This window comes from Oncorhynchus gorbuscha, linkage group LG01 (genome assembly GCF_021184085.1).
Source record: "Oncorhynchus gorbuscha isolate QuinsamMale2020 ecotype Even-year linkage group LG01, OgorEven_v1.0, whole genome shotgun sequence".
Lineage (NCBI taxonomy): Eukaryota > Metazoa > Chordata > Actinopteri > Salmoniformes > Salmonidae > Oncorhynchus > Oncorhynchus gorbuscha.
Genome location: NC_060173.1, coordinates 14,125,851 through 14,145,582, shown reverse-complemented (window position 1 = coordinate 14,145,582; position 19,732 = coordinate 14,125,851). Strand labels below are relative to the sequence as shown.

At 42.1% G+C, this 19,732-nt stretch overlaps 1 protein-coding gene across 1 annotated transcript in view; it reads right to left on the bottom strand.

Annotated features, from left to right (window-relative positions):
* Positions 1-9,413: 9,413 nt before the first annotated feature.
* The window catches only part of lrriq1 (leucine-rich repeats and IQ motif containing 1), a 55,037-nt gene continuing 44,718 nt past the window's right edge, over positions 9,414-19,732 (bottom strand). The window contains exons 25-28 of the mRNA XM_046356115.1: positions 17,420-17,621; positions 16,773-16,833; positions 15,985-16,105; positions 9,414-10,532 (exon numbers count right to left, since the gene is read on the bottom strand). Coding sequence (XP_046212071.1) covers positions 10,399-10,532; positions 15,985-16,105; positions 16,773-16,833; positions 17,420-17,621 — 518 coding nt within the window. The 3' untranslated portion in view covers positions 9,414-10,398. The remainder of the gene's footprint in view (positions 10,533-15,984; positions 16,106-16,772; positions 16,834-17,419; positions 17,622-19,732) is intronic.

Sequence of the window (19,732 nt, the reverse complement as noted above, 5' to 3'; positions counted from 1 at the left end):
GTAATTTAATATACACTGCTCAAAAAAATAAAGGGAACACTAAAATAACATGAAATATTCTTATTAAATACTTTTTTCTTTACATAGTTGAATGTGCTGACAACAAAATCACACACAAATTATTAATGGAAATAAAATGTATCAACCGATGGAGGTCTGGATTTGGAGTCACACTCAAAATCAAAGTGGAAAACCACACTACTGGCTGATCCAACTTTGATGTAATGTCCTTGAAACAAGTCAAAATGAGGCTCAGTAGTGTGTGTGGCCTCCACGTGCCTGTATCACCTCCCTACAACGCATGCTCCTGATGAGGTGGCGGATGGTCTCCTGAGGGATCTCCTCCCAGACCTGGACTAAAGCATCCACCAACTCCTGGACAGTCTGTGGTGCAACATGGCGTTGGTGGATGGAGCGAGACATGATGTCCCAGATGTGCTCAATTGGATTCAGGTCTGGGGAACGGGCAGGCCAGTCCATAGCATCAATGCCTTCCTCTTGCAGGAACTGCTGACACACTCCAGCCACATGACGTCTAGCATTGTCTTGCAGTAGGAGGAACCCAGGGCCAACCGCACCAGCATATGGTCTCACAAGGGGGCTGAGGATCTCCTCTCGGTACCTAATGGCAGTCAGGCAACCTCTGGCGAGCACATGGAGGGCTGTGCGGCCCCCCAAAGAAATGCCACCCCACACCATGACTGACCCACCGCCAAACCGGTCATGCTGGAGGATGTTGCAGGCAGCAGAACGTTCTCCACGGCGTCTCCAGACTGTCACATGTGCTCAGTGTGAACCTGCTTTCATCTGTAAAGTGCACAGGGCGCCAGTGGCGAATTTGCCAATCCTGGTGTTCTCTGGAAAATGCCAAACGTCCTGCACGGTGTTGGGCTGTAAGCACAACCCCCACTTGTGGACGTCGGACCCTCATACCACCCTCATGGAGTCTGTTTCTGACCGTTTGAGCAGACACATGCACATTTGTGGCCTGCTGGAGGTAGTTTTGCAGGGCTCTGGCAGTGCTCCTCCTTGCACAAAGGCGGAGGTAGCGGTCCTGCTGCCGGGTTGTTGCCCTCCTACGGCCTTCATGCTCTGGACACTACGCTGATAGACACAGCAAACCTTCTTGACACATCTCGCATTGATGTCCCATCCTGGATGAGCTGCACTACCTGAGCCAATTGTGTGGGTTGTAGACTCCGTCTCATGCTACCACTAGAGTGAAAGCACCGCCAGCATTCAAAAGTGACCAAAACATCAGCCAGGAAGCATAGGAACTGAGAAGTGGTCTGTGGTCCCCACCTGCAGAACCACTCCTTTATTGGGGGTGTCTTGCTAAATGCCTATAATTTCCACTTGTTGTCTATTCCATTTGCACAACAGCATGTGAAATTTATTGTCAATCAGTGTTGCTTCATAAGTGGGCAGTTTGATTTCACAGAAGTGTGATTGACTTAGAGTTACATTGTGTTGTTTAAGTGTTCCCTTTATTTTTTTGAGCAGTGTATATTAACATGACTCTTTTTTAACACAAAAACATTTGTATTTATTATGGATCCCCATTAGCTGCTGCCTACTCTTCCTGGGGTCTGTCAGAATTAAGGCAGTTATACAATTTTAAATACATTACAATGCATTCATTATAGAATTCACACTAAGTGTGAACACACTAAGTGTGAACACACTAAGTGTGTGCCCTCAGGCCCATACTCCACTACCACATATCTACAACACAAAATCAATGTGTAAGTGTGTGTATAGTGCGTATGTTACCATCTTTATTTATTTATTTTTATTTCACCTTTATTTAACCAGGTAGACCAGTCGAGAACAAGTTCTCATTTACAACTGCAACCTGGACAAGATAAAGCAAAGCAGTGCAAATACAAACCATTTAGCAATTAAACACTGGAGTGATAGATGTGCAGAAGATGAATGTGCAAGTAGAGACACTGGGGTGCAAAGGATTTTTTTTAATACAATATGGGGATGGGCCATTTACAGATGGGCTATGTACAGGTGCAGTGATCTGTGAGATGCTTTGACAGCTGATGCTTAAAGTTAGTGATGGAGATATGAGTCTCCAGCTTAGGTGATTTTTGAATTCGTTCCAGTCATTGGCAGCAGAGAACTGGAAGGAAGGCGGCCAAAGGAGGAATTGACTTTGGGGGTGACCAGTGAAATATACCTGCTGGAGCGCATGCTACGGGTGGGTGTTGCTATGGTGACCAGTGAGCTGAGATAAGGCAGAGCTTTACCTAGCAAAGACTAATGACCTGGAGCCAGTGGGTTTGGTGACGAATATGAAGCGAGGGCCAGCCAACGAGAGCATACAGGTTGCAGTGGTGGGTAGTATATGGGGCTTTGGTGACAAAACTGATGGCACTGTGATAGACTGCATCCAATTTGCTGAGTAGAGTGTTGGAGGCTATTTTGTAAATGACATCGCCGAAGTCGAGGATCAGTAGGATAGTCAGTTTTACGAGGGTATGTTTGGCAGCATGAGTGAAGGATGCTTTGTTGTGAAATAGGAAGCCGATTCTAGATTTAATTTTGGATTGGAGATGCTTAATGTGAGTCTGGAAGGAGAGTTTAGTCTAGCCAGACACCTAGGTATTTGTAATTGTCCACATATTCTAAGTCAGAACCGTCCCAGAGTAGTGATGCTGGATGGGCGGGCAGGTGTGGGTAGCGATCGGTGAAGAGCATGCATTTAGTTTTACTTGCATTTAAGAGCAGTTGGAGGCCACGGAAGGAGAGAAGTATGGAATTGAAGCTAGTCTGGAGGTTAGTTAACACGGTGTCCAAAGAAGGGCCAGAAGTATACAGAATGTTGTCGTTTGCATAGAGGTGGATCAGAGAATCACCAGCAGCAAGAGTGATCATTGATGTAAACAGAGAAAAGAGTCGGCCGGAGAATTGAACCCTGTGGCACCCCCATAGAGACTGCCAGAGGTCCGGACAACAGGCCCTCGATTTGACACGCTGAACTCTTGTCTGAGAAGTAGTTGGTGAAGCAGGCGAAGCAGTCATTTGAGAAACCAAGACTGTTGAGTCTGCCGATAAGAATACGGTGATTGACAGAGTCGAAAACCTTGGCCAGGTCGATGAATACGGCTGCACAGTATTGTCTTTTATCGATGGCAGTTATTATATCATTTAGGACTTTGAGCATGGCTGAGGTGCACCCATGATCAGCTCGGAAACCAGATTGCATAGCGGAGAAGGTGGGGTGGGATTCGAAATGGTCGGTAATTTGTTTGTTAACTTGGCGATCGAAGACCTTAGAAAGGCAGGGTAGGATAGGTATAGGTCTGTAACAGTTTGGGTCTAGAGTGTCTCCACCTTTGAAGAGGGGGATGACTGTGGAAGCTTTCCAACCTTTGGGGGTCTCAGACAATATGAGAGAGGTTGAACAGGCTGGTTATAGGGGTTGCAACAATTGAAATGGATCATTTTAGAAAGAGAGGGTCCAGATTGTCTATCCCAGCTGATTTGTAGGGGTCCAGATTTTGCAGCTCTTTCAGAACATCAGCTTTCTGTATTTGGGTGAAGGAGAGATGGGGAGGTTTGGGCAAGTTTCTGTGGGGGGTGCAGGGCTGTTGACCCGGGTAGGGGAAGCATGGCCAGCCGTAGAAAAATACTTATTGAAATTCTCAATTATTGTGGATTTATCGGTGGTGACAGTGTTTCTTAGCCTCGGTGCAGTGGGCAGCTGGGAGGAGGTGCTCTTATTCTCCATGGACTTTACAGTGTCTTCGAACGTTTTGGAGTTTGTGCTACAGGATGCAAATTTCTGTTTGAAAAAGCCAGCCTTTGCTTTCCTAACTGCCTGTGTATTTTGGTTCCTAACTTCCCTGAAAAGCTGCATATCGCGGGGGCTATTCGATGCTAATGCAGACCGCCACAGGATGTTTTTGTGCTGGTCAAGGGCAGTCAGGTCTGGAGTGAACCAAGGGCCATATCTGTTCCTAGTTCCTTTTAAAAAAAATGGGGCATGCTTATTTAAGATGGTGAGGAAAGCACTTTTAAAGAATAACCAGGCATCCTCTACTGACAGAATGAGGTCAATATCCTTCCAGGATACCCGGGCCAGGTCGATTAGAAAGGCCTGCTCGCTGAAGTAATTTAGGGAGCGTTTGACAGTGATGAGTGGTGGTCGTTTGACCGCAGACCCATTACGGACGCAGACAATGAGGCAGTGATCGCTGAAGTCCTGGTTGAAGACAGCAGAGGTGTATTTAGAGGGTAGTTTGGTCAGGATGATATCTATGAGGGTGCCCGTGTTTGCAGATTTGGGGTTGTACCTGGTAGGTTAATTGATCATTTGTGTGAGATTGAGGGCATCTAACTTAGATTGTAGGATGGCCGGGGTGTTAAGCAAGTCCCAGTTTAGGTCACCTAACAGTACGAGCTCTGAAGATAGATGGGGGTCAATCATGTGTGTGTATGCATGTGTCTGTTCCTATGTTTGTGTTACTTCACAGTCCACGCTGTTCCATAAGGTGTATTTTTACCTGCTTTTTAAATCTGATTCTACTGATTGCATCAGTTACCTGATGTGGAATAGAGTTCCATGTAGTCATGGCACTATGTAGTACTGTACGCCTCCCATAATATGTTCTGGACTTAGGGCCTGTGAAGAGACCTCTGGTGGCATGTCTTGTGGGGTATGCATGGGTGTCTGAGCTGTGTGCTATTATTTTAAACAGACATCTCAGTACCTTCAGCTTGTCAACACCTCTTATGAAAACAAGTAATGATGATGTCAATCTCTTTTCCACTTTGAGCCATGAGAGATTGACATGCATATTATTAATGTCAGCTCTCCGTGTACTTTTAAGGGCCAGCCTTGCTGCCCTGTTCTGAGCCAACAGCAATTTTCCCAAGTCCCTCTTTGCGGCACCTGACCACACTACTGAACGGTAGTCCAGATGCGGACAAAACCAGGGCCTGTAGGACCTGCCTTGTTGATAGTGTTGTTAATAATGCAGAACAATGCTTTATTATGGACAGACTTCTCCCCATTTTAGCTAGTTGTATCAATATGTTTTGACCATGACAGTTTACAATCCAGGATAACTCCAAGCAGTTTAGTCACCTCAACTTGCTCAATTTCCACATTATTCATTACAAGATGTAGTTGAGGTTTAGGGTTTAGTGAATGATTTGTCTCAAATACAAGGCTTTTAGTTTAGGAAATATTTAGGACTAACTTATTCCTTGCTACCCATTCTGAAATAAAATAAAATACTTAATCAGTTATCTTCCTCAAATCAAGGGGATGCTAATGCAATCTTTGCAAGAGGGAGGGAATGTAGAGTTAACCATGACATAGCATGCCCAGGAGCAGGATTCGTTTCCATAGAAATTTAACTGGCTAAAAGGTGGAGCCACTTTTGTATGACCTGTCATCCCGAGTTGAACTCAAGAGTTGACCAAACTTACCTCACTAACTCCTCAACCCTGCTTTTCATCATGTCCCAGAATCTGTTCCCGAAGTACAATTTCAACTGTCCCAAACTGAAGATGAACCATCCCAAATTAAATACTTAGTTTTGATATGCCAACATGGGTCTACTCTAGGACAGGTCAATCACAGTTATTTAAAAGGCTAATAGGAGTACAACTGAAACAGAACAATGGGGCTGTCAACTGAGCCAGAAATTCACATTCAAACCTGTGCCCCTAAAAAGGCCAACTGTCACACCCTGTTTTTCTATATATTTTGGTTAGGTCAGGGTGTGACTACGGTGGGTACTCTAGTTGTTGTATGTCTAGGGTTTTTGTCATCTAGGGTTTTTGTATGTCTATGTGTAGTTGCCTGTCAGCACTAATTTGTATAGCTTCAAGTGTCGTTTTGTTATTTTGGTTAGTTTGTTCAGTGTTCATTCTTATAATAATAAAGAATGTACGCATACCACGCAGCGCCTTGGTCCGATTCATGCGACGAACGTGACACCAACATTGGAATAATATTGTAATCTATTTAGCATAAATGTACATGTAACTGAATAAAGGAAACACTTGAGTAAATTAGTGATATTAAGTATATTGAAAGGTGGTGCATTCACACAGGTGTGGTTCCTGAGTTAATTAAGCAATTAACATCCCATCATGCTTAGGGTCATGCATACAAATTCCCAGTTGCCCCTTATTTACATTACCACAGCCAGAAGTGATTTAGATAGAGGGGAAGGATCTCACAGGATCATAGGGTGTGTGTGTGTCTTAGTCACCAGATCTCAACTCAATTGAACACATATGGGATACTCTGGAGTGGAGCCTGAGACAGCATTTTCCACTACCATCAACAAAACATCTAATGGTGTTACATCCCTCCAATAGAGTTCCAGACACTTGTAGAATCTATGTGCATTGAAGCTGTTCTGGCTCTGGTGCCCAACACCCTATTAAGACACTTTATGTTGGTGTTTCCTTTATTGTGGCAGTTACCTGTAATGAATAATTAGCCTACATCTCAAAGTGTAGCCTAGGTGATATGTGTTTACAGCCTCTCATGTCCACACTGATGCTGGCATCAGGGAGGCGCCAGAAAATGTAGCCAAACGTTTAATTACATAAATATATGCTAAACGCCAGTTATGTTTGACAATTATAATGTAGGATAATTAACATTAAAGTCGAAAGGCTTGATTCTGTTGACATACTCGAGGCACGGTTCGTTCAGACCAAATGGTCACAAGTGCAGAGAGCATGTTGCCTGGGGATTTTATGTCATTTTATGAGGCATGTCTTACCTTGTTTCAAAGTAGCCTATCCAAAATCAGACCATAGATATGTTGAGGGAATTATTTTTAGAAACAATTCCTTATGCCATTGAAACCAGCACTCTCACATGTTCTATAAGTGCGCATTGCTGCACTAATAATGTGAATAAATAATAGTTTAATCAATATTTTAGGCTAAACGTTCTGATCTGTTGCATCAGCCTCATTGCTTTAGAATTTTGGGGGGATGTACAATGGTTTTATGAATTTTGTATCTATTGTCCCAGAGTCTGTTTTGAACCGTCACTGTGGTGCAAAGCCACATAAAGCCAGAAGCTGCTTGGCCCTTTACAGTGGGTAATTTTTCCCCCCTCAATCAAATTCATCATAACCTTCATCCTCCCTGCAAGTTGCGCTACTGCAACACAACCCTGCCCATGCAGAGGCCAGTTATTTGGCTTCTATCTACTCTGCCTAGATCAGAGGAGAATGACTGCCCCTTCTCATTGGGGCGGCAGGGTAGCCTAGTGGTTAGAGCGTTGGACTAGTAATTGGAAGGTTTCAAGTTCAAATCCCAGAGCTGACAAGGTACAAATCTGTTGTTCTGCCCCTGAACAGGCAGTTAACCCAATGTTCCTAGGCTGTCATTGAAAATAAGAATTTGCCTAGTAAAATAAAAAAATAAAAAATATTGACACCACGGGAGTTCATGACCAAAGACAATCATTGTACCAGTGTGTTATTGAGTCTTCATATAGGAATGAATGGTGTCATGTGAATGATGGTTTTATACAGTCATTGGCATAGATAGACTAGAGAACAAGATAACAACAGTTTGACACCGGGATCTTCTTCAGGCCTCCTCCTTTATCTGTTATACAAGCGTTTTTCATCATGAATCTTGTTCTGGAGGTAGCCCTACAGAGTGCTCACTAGCTAGCACAGCCACAAAGTCTAAAATCCTAACCTTAACCGCTCTGCTAACTCTATTGCCTAACCTAAACCTTAAATTAAGACCAAAAAGGTCATTTTTGATTTCATTCATTTTTACAATATAGCCAATTTCGACTTTGCAGCTGGCCTGATTAAGGGGAAATCTCTCAGCTCTGCCTCCAGGATAAAACTCCTAACAATAAACATCAACCTACATATCTGGAACAGACAGACTCACATCATGATATCTTCTCTCTCTCAACCCTCTAATGTTCTTGTCTAAATGACTAATATATGACACACTTATTTTACCACAAATGTGAGCTTGGGGTGATTACGTATAATGAAATCTATTAGGCAAATAAACGGATACAGGACCTGAAGACATTGTGTGCAGCCAGGCGTTGAGGAGTGAATTCCTCCACTACTTTATAATGAAAGACAGCATACAGTCAGAATTTAACAACGTCCTGTTAAAGATAATAATGGGAGATAAACCAACTGGGACAGACACACCCAATCCTAGCAACACACATAAGGGTATTTAGGTGAGTACATCCTGAGCATTATGAAAAGTCCTTCAAATGAGTGGCCTGAAAATGTATTGACGTATTAGTCGATGTTAATGTTCATTTAAGCAAAACAACAACTAACTTATGGGAAGACAGTGTTTGGTGGACAGGGTAAACAATAGAATCCTCACCATTCCAAATATTTGCTGATAACACCATGCTATGTGCCAAAAGAGAAAATAATCACCAGGTAAAAGCCCCAGGCTTCTCCCGAGGGGGACAGGAGTTCAATCTCCCCCTGAAGGAGAACAGTGCTCTTGGGTTTCAAACCATAACAGTCCTAATGGGCTGGGAAGGACCACCACCAGCACAACTGGTACTAGTCATGATACAGCACTGGTCCTGTCTGTAGACTAAATTCCTGATGGGCTGAAGACAATCAAAACCCCACCAGAGACCAGAGAGAGAAATATGAAAGTGAAGGGAGGATAAAATAAATAGAGGGACAAGCATTTCCTGCCAGGGAGCCACTCTCCTCTCCAGCTCCATCTATTTGTTTTCACATTCATTAACAGATCATTTACAGCCAACAGACAAGCGATGAACCTTCAACCCCAGGGTTAGTCGCTTTGGTAAGGCAGTGTTTGTGGTTGGATGGAATCTGAAATCCAAATTCAAATACACAGAACAAGAACCATTGGTGATAAAAAATAAAAAACACAATTGTAACACCAATGTTTGCGCTTTACTCAAAGCTGCGGCTGCTCTGACACGCTGTCTGGCAACATCTCTGGATATCTGCAACTCCAGATTTAGTCCAAATCGGCAGACTCTACTGTGTACTGTATTTACACTGAGTGTACAAAATATTAGGAACACCTTCCCCTTTGCCCTCAGAACAGCCTCAATTTGTCAGGGCATGGACTCTACAAGGTGTCGAAAGCTCTGTTGACTCCAATGCTTCCCACAGTTGTGTCAAGTTGGCTGGATATCCTTTGGGTGATGGACCATTCATGATACACACGGGATACTGTTGAGTGTGAAAAACCCAGCATCGTTGTAGTTCTTGACACACTCAAACCGGTGCGCATGTCACCTACTATCATACCCCCCCCCATTCAAAGGCACTTCAATCTTTTGTCTTGCCCATTCACCCTTTGAATGTCACACATGCATAATCCATGTCTCAATTGTCTCAAGGCTTAAAAATAATTATTTAACCTGTCTTCTCCCCCCTTTCATATACACTGATTGAAGTGGATTTAACAAGTGACATCAATAAGGGATCAAAGCCTTCACCTGTATTCACCTATGTCAGTTGTTCCTAATGTTTTGAACACTCAGTCTATATGATAGTAAAATCAAAAAATAAACTTGAATTTAATCATTATTTTAGAATCTAAAATGTATTTACCTTGATTATTAACAGCTGAGTAAAAGTGCCACTTCATCAACTTAAGCAAGAAACAAGTAGCATTAAAAAAGCACATTTTTTCTTAGACATGCAACATCTAAGATAAGACACCTTCTACACATACATTTTAGTAGCTGCTCTTATCCAGCTACTAGATACTGGTCCTCCATGGGAATCAAACCCACAACCCTGGTGTTGCAAGTGCCATGCTCTACCAACTCAGCCACACGGGACCCAATTCTAAATTCTATATTTTCTTTTACCAAAGGCCACAGCAGCAGAGACTGGTCTGGAAAGCTTGTAACATAAATCTAAATGAAATCAAAATACAAACATCCTAACAATTAGAATAGAAATGTTCTGTTTCTTATTTCTAACCATTGTCTGCATATTAAGCGTGTGATTTGTTGAGCGTTTGGGACTTTGCTCCATGCGTTCCGGTGTTGGCTGAGGTCGCATTAAGGCAGCGATATCCATGCATAATGACCAGCATGAAAACGCCTGCAGATATTTGGGCTGGGCTTCTCCCATTGCTTTTAATTAATTTTCAGAAGACCCACGGCCAAGCCAGATCTGAGAGCGAAAAGGCAGCTGCATGACATTTTAGTATAGGAGATTAATGACAATGAAAACTTTTGAGGGGAGAAAAGTAAAACGTTGCAGAATGAATGAAATGTCAACATAATACATATACTGTATGGGACTGTCAAAACGTTACTGTGAACAGAATAATGGTTGTCATGCTTACTGTTTTGGACATACAGTGAATAAAGCTAAACCAGTTTCTTGGTAATTAACAAATGTCTTGTTACTTGTGCAGTTTGTCCCTTTTTTTGCCCCCTCCCCAGCCACCACTCATCTGGACAGGGTTATCCCGGAAAGACATGCGCTCCTTTTTAGATGAGGCAGAGGTCACTCTTTGGGGAGAAGGTGCTTCTTTGTCTGCAGAAAAAGAGAAAGACACAAAAGAAAAATCGAACAAAATTGCATGATATATTAGCATATCACATATCAACATTTCTCAGGATAAAGTATTTATGCCCTGATGCTCTTTGCCTGAAGAAAAATATATTGAAACGTACCATTTATTGTAGTTTTATACAACGGGTAGGTCTAATACTGAATGCTGATTGGCTAAAACCGCATTCCAGATGGTGTCTATTCCACAAGTTACTACCGGCTAAATCTATGACGTTAAAATGCCCATTTACTCTGTTCTGTCTGACTGCGCAATCCACTGTCTCATCAACCCAGACAGGTACTTTATAAACTTCATCTCCACTATAAAAATCATCTTGACATTATCTCACATTTCTTTTAGACTAACATTTAGTTTTCAACAGCGGGAATTTGTATAAACCTTGCTGTCTGTCTCTCCGACATTTACAACATGTCCAATAGTAATGAATGTGTCGGGAGTCGGATGAGACAGACAGACAGGCAGGCAGCTTTTCTCAAGTAGTCGAAATCATTAATCAGCATAATTTTCATGGATATATACAAAGAACTACCAATAGAAAACAGGTGAAATTAAATTAAGTGCAGCTAGTTTGAAGTCTTTCCATCTTCAGTTTGAAGTGTATGTGGTAGCTGCGTTGTTGGTTAGCTGTCGAACAACAGTATCCTGACGAGAGAGCACATTTTCTATGCCAGGTGAAGTCGCTCATCATTAGCTTATTGTTATGGATGTAAAACAGCTTAAACAAATGCAAATGCGGCTACCTCATTGTTATTCTGGCTGCACTGTTTGACGTGACTGTAAATTAGCCATAGTTGGCCAGCTAGCAAGCAAGGGATAATAACGTTGGCTGCCAGTATGGCAATGGAACATTTAGAACGAACGACTGGATACAAAACAAAGACTGAATGACTGGGTCACGTCTCTGGCAACAGAAACCGATAGAACGAACTACCAGCCGGCTTGGGTAGAAACTCAAGATTTGCGTCGGGAATATATCTTGTGGAAAGATTAAATAGTATGAAGAAATTAATAAAAATAATGTTTTTAATGAAAATAATGTCAATCATTATTTGAATGTGTTGGTAACCTGTTGTATAAAAGTGATAATGCCCTCGAAGCAGGTGTTTGGAGGATATAATGACATAGTTTGCAGTCCCTCGACGAAACAACACCTGTGCCAATATATCCTCCAAACACCAGCTTCTCGGGCATTATCACTTAAATATATTACACTAAAAAGTAGGTGGACACCTGCTTGTTCCAAAATCATTGGGATTAATATGGAGTTGCCCCCCCCCCCCTTTGCAGGCTATAACAGCCTCCACTCTTCTGGGAAGGCTTTCCACTAGATGTTGGAACATTGCTGTGGGGACTTCCATTCATCCACAAGAGCATTATTGAGGTAGGGCACTGATGTTTGGCGATTAGGCCTGGTTCGCATTGGGCGTTCCGATTCATCCCAAAAGTGTTCGATGGAGTTGAGGTCAGGGCTCTGTGAAGGCCAGTCAAGTTCTTCCACACCAATCTCAACAAACATTTTATTTTTTTACCCCTTTTTTCTCCCCAATTTCATGATATCCAATTACAATCTTGTCTCATCGCTGCAACGGGCTCAGAAGAGGCGAAGGTCGAGTCATGACCAGCCAAACCACACTTCTTAACACCCGCCCGCTTAGCCGCACCAATGTGTCGGAGGCTACCGAAGTCAGCCTGCAGGCATCTGGCCACAAGAAATTGCTAGAGCGCAATGAGCCAAGTAAAGCCCCCCGGCCAAACCCTCCCCTAACCCGGACAATGCTGGGCCAGGATGTCCATGTCACATCACTCTCTAGCAACTCCTTGTGGCAGGCATGCACACCGACTTCGGTCGCTAGTTGTACGGTGTTTACTCTGACACATTGGTGCGACTGGCTTCCGGATTAAGCGAGCAGTGTGTCAAGAGGCAGTGCGGCTTGGCAGGGTTGTGTTTCGGGGTACGCATGGCTCTCGACCTTCGCCTCTCCCGAGTCCGTACGGGAGTTGCAGCGATGGGTCAAGACTGGAACTACCAATTGGATATCACGAAATTGGGGAGAAAAAGCGGTAAATGGTACAAAAATAAAATATAATAATAATATTTCCCTTCATTGGAGCTAAGAGGCCTAGCCCGAACTATGAAACAGCCCCAGACCATTATTACTCATCCACCAAACTTTACAGTTGGCACTATGCATTCGGGCAGGTAGCATTCTCCTGGCATCTGTCAGATTCATCCGTCAGAATGCAAGATGGTGGGGCGTGATTCTTCACTCCAGAAAATGCGTTTCCACTGCTCAGGAGTCCAATGATGGCGAGCTCTACACCACTCAAGCCGAGCTTGTGTGACCATACCACTACCACTGTTGTTGCTCCTAGATGTTTCCACTTCACAATAACATCAATTACAGTTGACCAGGGCAGCTAAAGCAGGGCAGAAATTTTTACAAACAGACAGCCTATGACGGTGCCACAATAAAGTCACTGAGCTCTTCAGTAAGGCCATTCTATTGCCAATGTTTGTCTATGGAGATTGCATGGCAGTGTGCTGGATTTTATACACATGTCAGCAACAGGTGTGGCTGAAATAGCCGAATCCACTGATTTGATGGAGTGTCCACATACCTTTGTATATATAGTGTACATATAGCGTACATTATAGCAACTACTTTGTATAGCCTAGGCTACCACACTGAAATGCATGGACAGCTCCTCATGCAAAGTGTATGTACTAAACTCTGTTAACGGGAGGCTGTAGGGGAGGCTGTTCCATTTCACCTGAGGATCAAAACTAAGCTCTCCAAACACAAGAACAAAGGGAGCGTGTCTGTGGGCATGATGTGTTCCACGTGTACCGGCCACAGTGAGCCAGAAGAGACCCACACAGGGAGCTCAGCAGTGGGGAGGATCACGAGGAGGTGGTGGGGGGCTGGAGCACAGCACACATTACAGGTACTGACCAGCTCCCAATATCTGCATGGCTGGTGTCCCATATAGTGTATCATAATCTGTATGTCTATTTTTTTATGATTCATTGTAGGGAAAATATAACTCCCTCACACACAATTTTATCTCTACACATTTATTGTCAGTCAAATACCGTTTTGAAGGTACCCTAGCGGATAAGAGCGTTGGAACAGTAACCGATATATCGCTACTTCAAATCCCAGAGCCGACTAGGTGAAAAAAATCTGAATATGCCCTTGAGCAAGGCACTTAACCATAATTTCTCTAGTAAGTCGCTTTGGATAAGAGCTAAATTACTAAAATGTAAATGTTTTAAGACTCCCTTTTTATCATTAAACCATACTAAATGTAATATTGAGTATCTGAGGCCACAGCTTATTTCCATCTGAATGGTTTGATCCTTCAACGTTTTATTGAAAACACTCAGCCAGCCACAGGGGTCATTTTGTGCTTGTTTGGAGAAACTATTCAGAACTTATGTGTCGAAATGTTGGAAATAAAATATTTATTTATTTGTTTGTTCTGAATCAAAAACAGAGGACAAAACAAATCTTGTCTTTATTAACACACATGTTGGTAATTTAGTTGCTATTTTCAAGGGTCATGCTATTAAAAAGTAGGTAAATAAATAAACGGTCGCACATTCCCTCGACCGCTGTGACCAAACAAATCGCTTTCAGTCATTTTACTCCCATTAGCTTTGAATGGGAACAACATTGAGGCAGTAGATAGGTAAGTTAAGTGGTTTCTTCTGCACAAGTAATGAAAATATTTAGTGGGGCTGAAAACACACTTCATGGCTCCGCCCCAGCGAGCGGTGGGTATCACATTGCAATAGGTTATAGAGTTTTTACATGGTCTTTACTGCCATGGCAAGCTAAGTGAACCCCTGACTTTAAAGCTGGATACTTTGATATAGTCTCTATACTCCTTCAGAGGCAAATTAAATATTAAAATTTTGTTTTCTGATAAGATATTTTTGCTGCTTTAAACTGGCATGGATTCTCCCTGCTTATACACATTTTCAAAAGAGAGCTTCCAGTCTATGGCACTACTGCTTTACTTTGGTGAGTTGCCAGCTAAGAGCTGTACCATTTATCTATGAAATAACTGAGATATTTGGCTAATTAAATGCATTTTCACAGTTTATGAAATATCAAATTGGCTTTTGAAAAATAAACCAGTCTTACACATACATACATATTTCAATTTACTAAGTGTTGTTTGATCACAGAGCCGCACAGAAAGTCTCTCTCTTCACCCTGCTCTAGGTCCTACAACAACGTGCCTTTATCACGCAGCGAGTCACTGCCCTCGTGGATATAATTTAGTAATCATCATCGGAATCTAATTTAGCTTCGTTAGGAAGGAACAGTATTTGTCTTCTTTTTTAGATTCCTGCAGCTTGTTTAATCTGGTCATCTGTTTGTTTCCTGGCTGTGTCTGTCAGAAGCATCTTTGTCACTCAAACTCCTGAGCGGAAGGCTGTCTGACAGAAAGGCCAGTCATTCTTCTCTGAAAATGACTTTTTTGCCTGCTTCTTGTCGAGGAGCAGCGCTCTGTCCCCTTCCCGACCCCGCCCCAAGCTCCCAATCGACCCGGGGCACTAAGCCGGACCCATTATCCCTGCTCTGCCACACACACACATATACACACACACAACGCAACAGATGCATACACACGCACACGCACACACACACAATGCACACACACAGACAGAAATAACACACACACGTCATATTATCATAACCTACTATTCATCAGATTTATGACAGTAGTCTGTTTGGAACGTGTCAGGCAGCTCATCTCATCCTAAAGCTACAGTGATTACATTTAGATCATTGAAAAAGTGCTTTTCATTATACAAGACTTGTGTCTTTCTAGATTGGTCCAATGCTCACATGTGCCTGATATCATACCGCCTCTCACAGACACATATCTCGGCTCTTACTTTTCAGTGACTTTAAGTGACAGAGAATGTTCTGTCTTTAGTGACATTTAAATGGAGGGCCGAAAAAATATTCCTGCTAACTTACACCTAAAAACCAAATCATGGAATAAACATTGGAAAGGAACATTTTTGATTTGCTTGCAAAGGACAAATATTCCAATTAGGAAATCTTCGGAATATATTAACAAATTGACACATTTAATTATGTATGAAATAGTGGTAAACACACACAAAACGTGTATGTTGAACTAAATGTTTAGTGGTGCGTAGATCCAGCAACAGGTAAAACAAGACAAAGCATTTGGGCTAAATAGTAGCTTGGTTGGGGTTAATAACGTTTAAACTAATTAAATTCAGGAAATAAACAGAAATTCCAATTCCAAATATTGCTCATTCATATGCATTAATGTGAATTGAAAGTTCAGTTTACTTCCTGAATTCAAATGGAATTGACCCAACTCTGCTAGATAGTGAGTCTGAAGAAAAAATGTAAAACTCACTTAGATGCCCCATAAAGTTTCTCCGAACTTCATTGTGTTCTTTGTGAGGCGGGGAGGTTGACGTTCCGCTGGCCCGCGACTTTGGGGCCTGGTCTGGACCTTCTCTGTACCCTGCTACAGCCTAGAAACACACACACACACACACACACACACACACACACACACACACACACACACACACACACACACACACACACACACACACACACACACACACACACACACACACACACACACACACACACACACACACACACACACACACACACTGTTTAAATAAGGTCAAACATAATTTTTCTCACGCAACTGGCCCCAACATTTTGAAAACATTCAACAGCTAACTACGCGCTCATGTGCTCAAAGCAGAAAGGCAGTGTGTAGCTGAGGAAAGGGAAAGGGGGTGGTTAATTCAAACTGCACAGGGAGACCTGCGGTTTTCAACTTCAAAGAGTTGACGAGCATCAATATCATTCTCTGTTCTACATAAACCACACTGCACTGACACTGGTATTTCTACAAATCAAATAAAAAAATTGCCACGAGTTGATCAAATTGAAAGTGTCGTTACACTGGAAATAAGCCTTTTGAAAAAGAAACGTCTTAAACTCTAGGCGGAGTGGGAAACGAACTATGGAGTGAAACTTAAATATGAACTTGAAATGTAAACAATGCATGCTTCCATGGACTTTCTCCGCAACCAAGATACAGACAGAATGAGAGGCAATTACTCAGTGAAAGTGAATCAGTCGTTGCTGGAATGTAACAGCGAGTCAAAATAAATAGCTCACCACGAGCTGCACTCTGCCTCCTTTCAGTATGTCTGGGTCAATCTCTGGGAGGAAACCTTCACTGGAGACAGACAGAAAGGTTTCAAAACTCTGCTATTAGTGGTCGCTCTCCAATAGCGTGGTGGTTTCACTCCAACACCTCAGATCTATCACAGCATAAACATCAGATCAGTGGCATTACTGGCTTCCATTTAACTGCTATCATAATCCCAATGTCTGATTTCATAAGTTATACCCCCCCCCCCCATTGCATTTGTTACAGCTCCTAACAGCCCCCCCCCCAAAAAAAATAATAGATATTAAAAATGAAATAAAAACGGTCTGTATTCTTGTTTCCTAAATTAGAATTTCTGCATGAAGAATTCATTTAATTTTTTTAATGTTCTTGGGACATAATGTTCTAAAACAATTTGATTCTAGAACATTAGCCTTTATAATGCGCCAATACTTTCTGCCACTTCTGTTATTTTTTTATGTAATAAACATGTAATATCCCTTTCATCCCCATCACCTGCATATATATATAGAAAATCTACAATAATGTAATCTAACCTACTGTCCATCATTGTTATTCTTCTGTATGTTGAACATGAGTTGCAGACATACAATATCATGTACTGGTGCATATCAGGTCTTGAGAATCTCACCTCTCAGGGCGTCTGCTGTCAGAGTGCACAGGCTGGGTGTGGAGCCACTGGTAAGTGCGTTCCTGGTTCACCAGTGTTTGGTCCACTCTCTCTGTTGCGTCCTGGTTCAACAGCATTTGGTCCACCCTCCCTGGTGCTTGCTGGTTTAACCGTGTTTGGTCCAATCTGCCTGTTCCCTCCAGGGCTAGTTCTGCCTGGTGAGCTGCACTTGACAGAAAATATATTTTGGTAAAACATCCCTGGTGACAACAGTTACAAGAAAATCACAGAGCTGCTTCCCTACACAGTCCTGCTGCTGCAACGTCAACCAGGTGCAGAGACATCTTAACAAATGATGTGAGGCATAATTTATATAGGAGAGAGAGAGTGATTGTGTTAACACATGCACACCAACACCATATTCCCTATACAGTGCACTACTTTTGACCAGAGCCCTACGGGCAATACACTACATAGGGAATAGGGTGCCATTTGGAACAGGGCCAAGGATAAATAAACAGAGGGAGCCTGGACTGTGACAAAGATTGACAAGTCGAGCGCTAGGCTAGGTTTTCCTCCCGAGCTGTAAGAGACAGATCAGTGCTTAGCTAAAGCTCACAGCGTTTATGTTGGGGCTTAAGGTAGCCATTTGTTTGGAGGGCTCTGGGGGCATTACTATAATACACTCGGAGTTGCTGAATGACGCAACAGCCAGGAGAGGTTGGGGGTCCTTTCATGGTGTGTGTGTGTATATGTGTGTATGTGTGTGGTTGTATGTTCTTGTAAAATTAAATTAATTTGAGCAACGTATCAAATAGAGAAAGCATTCAAAGATTTATGAACAACTCTGAAAATCCCATAATAAAGGCCGTAATTTAAAGTAAACATTTGCTCCCCGTTCACGGCCCGCAACATTCTGCCGACAGTAATGCTGCCTAAGATGGCCGTGAATTGATAAGGAATTTTGACAGCCCGGTGCTGGAACTAATGACGCATTTATTTAACTCATTTTCATGCTTTCGCCCAGCAGTAAAAAAGTAGAAAAGGTTTCATAGCTGGCAGTCATCAAGGGTTAATTAAGAACCCAGTAAAAACGTCAAGTGATGGAAGCTCCCCCGGGGCAGTAAGGTCAGGAGATGGTGTTTCACACTTCCTGGAGCAGAAAGTATAAGTGGCATGTTTTAGTAGAACATAGAAAAAATACAGTACTAATGTATGTTTTTACATAGTTTTTAATACTGCATTGTCCTACTGTAAACACTGCCTTCGGAAAGTATTCAGACCCCTTGACTTTTTCCACATTTTGTTACGTTACAGCCATATTCTAAAATGTATTTTAGAAAAATCCTCATCAATGAGGATGACTTATGTACTGGGTTTGACCAGGCCACAGATAGCAACAGAGATGTATTTATCTTGGGTGATTTTAATATAAATTGGAAGGATCACAATAATTCGAATAGAACTAAATTTATGAGATATGCTAAGAACTGTGGTTTGAAACAAATGGTTAATGATACTACTAGATCTTCAATTAAGTTGGGTCATGATTCAGACACATGCATTGATCTGATTTTCCGTAATATACCATTGCAATGCTTAAAAGCCAGATCAATGCCAGTGGGCTGGACAGACCATAATATTGTGACCATAACCATAAACACCAAGGTTCCAAAGAAACCTCCTAGGATTGTGGTCAAAAGACATTTTAAAACATTTAATCATGAGCTCTTTCTAAATGATTTGGCTGCTGTACCCTGGGAGCTGATTTATCTAGAGGATGATTTAAATCACGCTACAGAATGTTTTATTGATTTGTTCACTGAGGTAATGGACCATCATGCCCCAGTAAGAAAGAGTACAGTTGGTGCTCGTCCATCTCCATGGATTGATGATGAACTGGGTGAGGCTTTTTCTCAAAGAAATATGGAAAAATTCTTAGCAGCCAAGTCAAAATTAGAAATTGATGAACAGAATTATAGAACATTACGTAATTATGCAGTTAAATTGAATCAAAAGAAAGAAAAATATTTTACAACAAATCGTTTATTGATTGTAAAAATGATTCTAAAAAGGTATGGAACACAGTTAAGGGCTTACTTGGCACATCTATCTCATCATGCCCATCTAGTGTGGAGGTTGACGGGAGAATAATAACAAAACCAGTTGATATTTTACAAAGAAAATTAAATTACTGAGCAACAATGTAAACATACATTCTTCCAAAAAGCTATTGTCCAATGGATTGATGATCATATTATGAGCATCAAGATCTGCTCTTTTAGTCTACAAACGGTGTCAGTGGAGGAGGTGTTAAACCTATTGAAGTCATTA